Below are 2,947 nucleotides of genomic sequence, written 5' to 3'. Positions count from 1 at the left end.
TCCTCCTCCTCCTCACACCTTGCCTGCTTGCTCCGTCCTTTCGCTCTGAAACACCAAATGTGTTTCATTTTGAAGTGTTGTGTTTTGGTTTTTTTGTGAGTTGTTGTGAGTTATTGTTCGAAGGGCGAGCAGCAGCTCTTGGTACCATGTGCTGGGATTTGACAAATAAGTGTGTCATCAGTAATTCATTTATTTTAGACGATCCAGACCTGAAAGATATTGACCCTACTATATTAAAACATTGCCATGCTGCGGCTGCAACGTGTATTCTGGAGGCAGGAAGGCAGAAAGCTGACATATCTGCTATAAGGTACTAATACTTTGAAGCTACCCCATTTCTTCAGCGGTTGTTACTTTAAACTGGACTGCCAAATTCCTTTTAACAAAAAACTAATAAATTCTTTTTCCCTATAGCACATGTCTTGAGGACTGTAAACTGGACAAGGAGAGGATAGAGCAATTTTGCACAGAATATCAGGTTTTTAAACCGATTTTGACATATTTATGTTTTTGTTCTATCACGAGAATTTGTTGAATCTAGCAAATACTTTTTTCTTTTTCTTTTTTCTTTTTTCTTTTTTTTTCCTTGCAGAAAAACAAGGATGCATTGGAAATCCTATTGGGAAGGTAGGTCAATCAGTCAGCACAGATGTATAGTTTCAACTGGAACTACTTTTAAGCTGTCCTGGAAAGCACCTATGCACACTTTAGTTGGTTAAAGTAAGAAATATTGTTCCATTTAAAAAAAAGTACATTGTTAAAAAACTTTAAAAAACAGCTGTTGAAACTTATCATCCTCCTTTTGGAATTCTGTTCTTAAGAAACTTCTTGAACTTTTCAAGAAGCATTAAAATAATCTTGAAAAGTTATTTATTGATGGACTGCTTGAGAAAATGACGTTTTCTTTCAGTGTAGGAAACTTGTAACTGTTGTATCTTTCAGCATAGGTAGATCTCCTCTCCATATAACTGATGTGTCTTGGCGCTTGGAATATCAGATCAAGGTAATTTTAACACATCAAGGTGTTTCTTTAGTCTGTTTCAGTGGTGAGACCTGACTTTTTCTTTCTGTGCTCTTTGTTTTTCATTTAGAGCAATCAACTTCATAAAACTTACCAGCCTTCCTACTTGGTGACTTTAAGTGTAGAGGTACTGTATTCCCAGCACCCTCAGAGGAAAAAAAGCAATTTTGCAAAATTTTTTAATAAAACAGGTGTTGTTTTGTTGTGTGTTTTTTTTTTTTTTCTTCAGAACAGTGATTCAGGATCACACCCAGACGTTAGTTTTAGTTGCACAATGGAGCAATTACAGGTACTTCTTTCCTTCATCGTTTTTGAGCTTGACTGGTTTTGGATGTAAACGCTTTTAACAACTTGCCCATCAAAATGAAATGACACATATATATTATTATGAAAAAAATACATAAATCGAGGAATGGGTAGGGTATAACGTTCTATAAAAATTATCCAAGTGTAGCTTTTCTGCCTTCTCAAATAAAGTTGCAAAGTAAGTGATGTTAGTTACATGGGGAATATTTTACACATTTACATAAATACTTTGTTTTCAAAACTGTGATATATAGATAGATATATATGGGAGGAAATACATATTTTTTCTGAAACTCTGATTTCCCTTGCTTTAGCAAAATTATTAAAGAAGCTGGTTCAATTATTTAAATGTTACATGATTAAAAGTAGTGAACAAAGTGAAGGCTCTTCAGTGGTGTTAATGACATGTAAGAAGTGTACTGAAACAAGAGTTGATCTTTTTTTAGCGATTTAAATGTGTAACTGAACAATAGAGGTATTGTAATGCTTGGAAGTGACCAAACTGTGGAGGATTGGGAAGAGGGGTTAGGGGAAGAAGAAAAGCAAAATATTAAAACTTCATGTTTACACCTCTGCTTTTTTGATGTGTGTGTCTCAGAAGTTGTCCTTTTCTTACTAATGAGTGGTTTTGATCACTTTGCTGTCTTAGCTAAAACTGATGTGTTTTGAGTGGAGAATGGCCCTAGTACAAAATGGCACTCAAAATATTTTCAGTATTTTAGAAGTGTATGTAGTACTTCAAAGCCCAGAGCAAACGTTAGCATAGATCATGGTAACAATCTGGGTTAAATGTATATGTTAGGAGTAGTGATTTCTTTTAGTTGATAATATATATTAAAAGTTGTATTCCTGAAGTTCCCGCTTTTCTTACTACATTGTAAAATAGGGAGATAGACAACGCCGGCAAGTAATTAAATATCTATCAGTTACAACATTTCTTGGTGGTAGAAGGTGCTATTTTCCCTTGCCTCTCTGTATAAAAAAATACTATGTTCCTCTAGCTGACTTTTAAAAATATATATGTTTATTCAAAAAGCATATTTCATCTCTTAGGATTTAGTTGGAAAACTAAAAGATGCTGCAAAAAGTCTAGAAAGAGCGACTCAGATGTGACTGAAGGAAGGTGTCAGCCTGCTGAGCTGAAATACCCTCACTCCTAAAAGTGTCTTCTAATTGACAAATGTCTTTCATCTCTTGATGCAAACTGTCCCCTTTTTTTTTTTTTTTAAGTGCTTGGATGCGAATTAAGTGAAATAACTGTTTTTTATGACCGCACTTGGTATTCCTTGCGGGTGTCATTTTTTTTTTTTAATTAACTCTTGTTAAATATTTGCCTAAGTGTCATGTCTTCAAAGCATTCCTTCTATTTTATTTTGTGTATTTTTACAATTGTCACTGATCGTTTTCCTCTGGTATCCAATAAAGTTTGTTCGCTCCTGTTCTGCAATTTCTGTGGGTGAATTAGTCGTGCCTCCAAGTAAAATCCTAAACGTTAGATCAGCTCGATGAGGCGAAAACCCCTTCCTTCCGCGGCGCGGCTTTGCCCACCGCGCTTTGTTAGTTCCCTCCGGCGGATCTTACATCTTTCGCGAGGGTCCGTCGGTCCCCGGCGCGGGAGGC

At 35.8% G+C, this 2,947-nt stretch overlaps 1 protein-coding gene across 1 annotated transcript; it reads left to right on the top strand.

The window, feature by feature from the left end:
- The first annotated feature begins 146 nt into the window (after nucleotides 1-146).
- Nucleotides 147-2,440, top strand: COMMD3 (COMM domain containing 3). The gene is made up of 7 exons (XM_009877393.1): nucleotides 147-310; nucleotides 415-478; nucleotides 593-627; nucleotides 943-1,003; nucleotides 1,092-1,148; nucleotides 1,251-1,310; nucleotides 2,381-2,440. Exons 1-7 carry the CDS (start codon nucleotides 147-149, stop codon nucleotides 2,438-2,440), a joined length of 501 nt encoding a protein of 166 aa, XP_009875695.1.
- Nucleotides 2,441-2,947: the final 507 nt, after the last annotated feature.

The sequence above is a fragment of the Apaloderma vittatum genome, unplaced genomic scaffold, assembly GCF_000703405.1.
Source record: "Apaloderma vittatum isolate BGI_N311 unplaced genomic scaffold, ASM70340v1 Scaffold38539, whole genome shotgun sequence".
Classification (NCBI taxonomy): domain Eukaryota; kingdom Metazoa; phylum Chordata; class Aves; order Trogoniformes; family Trogonidae; genus Apaloderma; species Apaloderma vittatum.
Note: the sequence above shows the minus strand (reverse complement) of the source record. Positions and strands in the feature narration are given on the sequence as shown.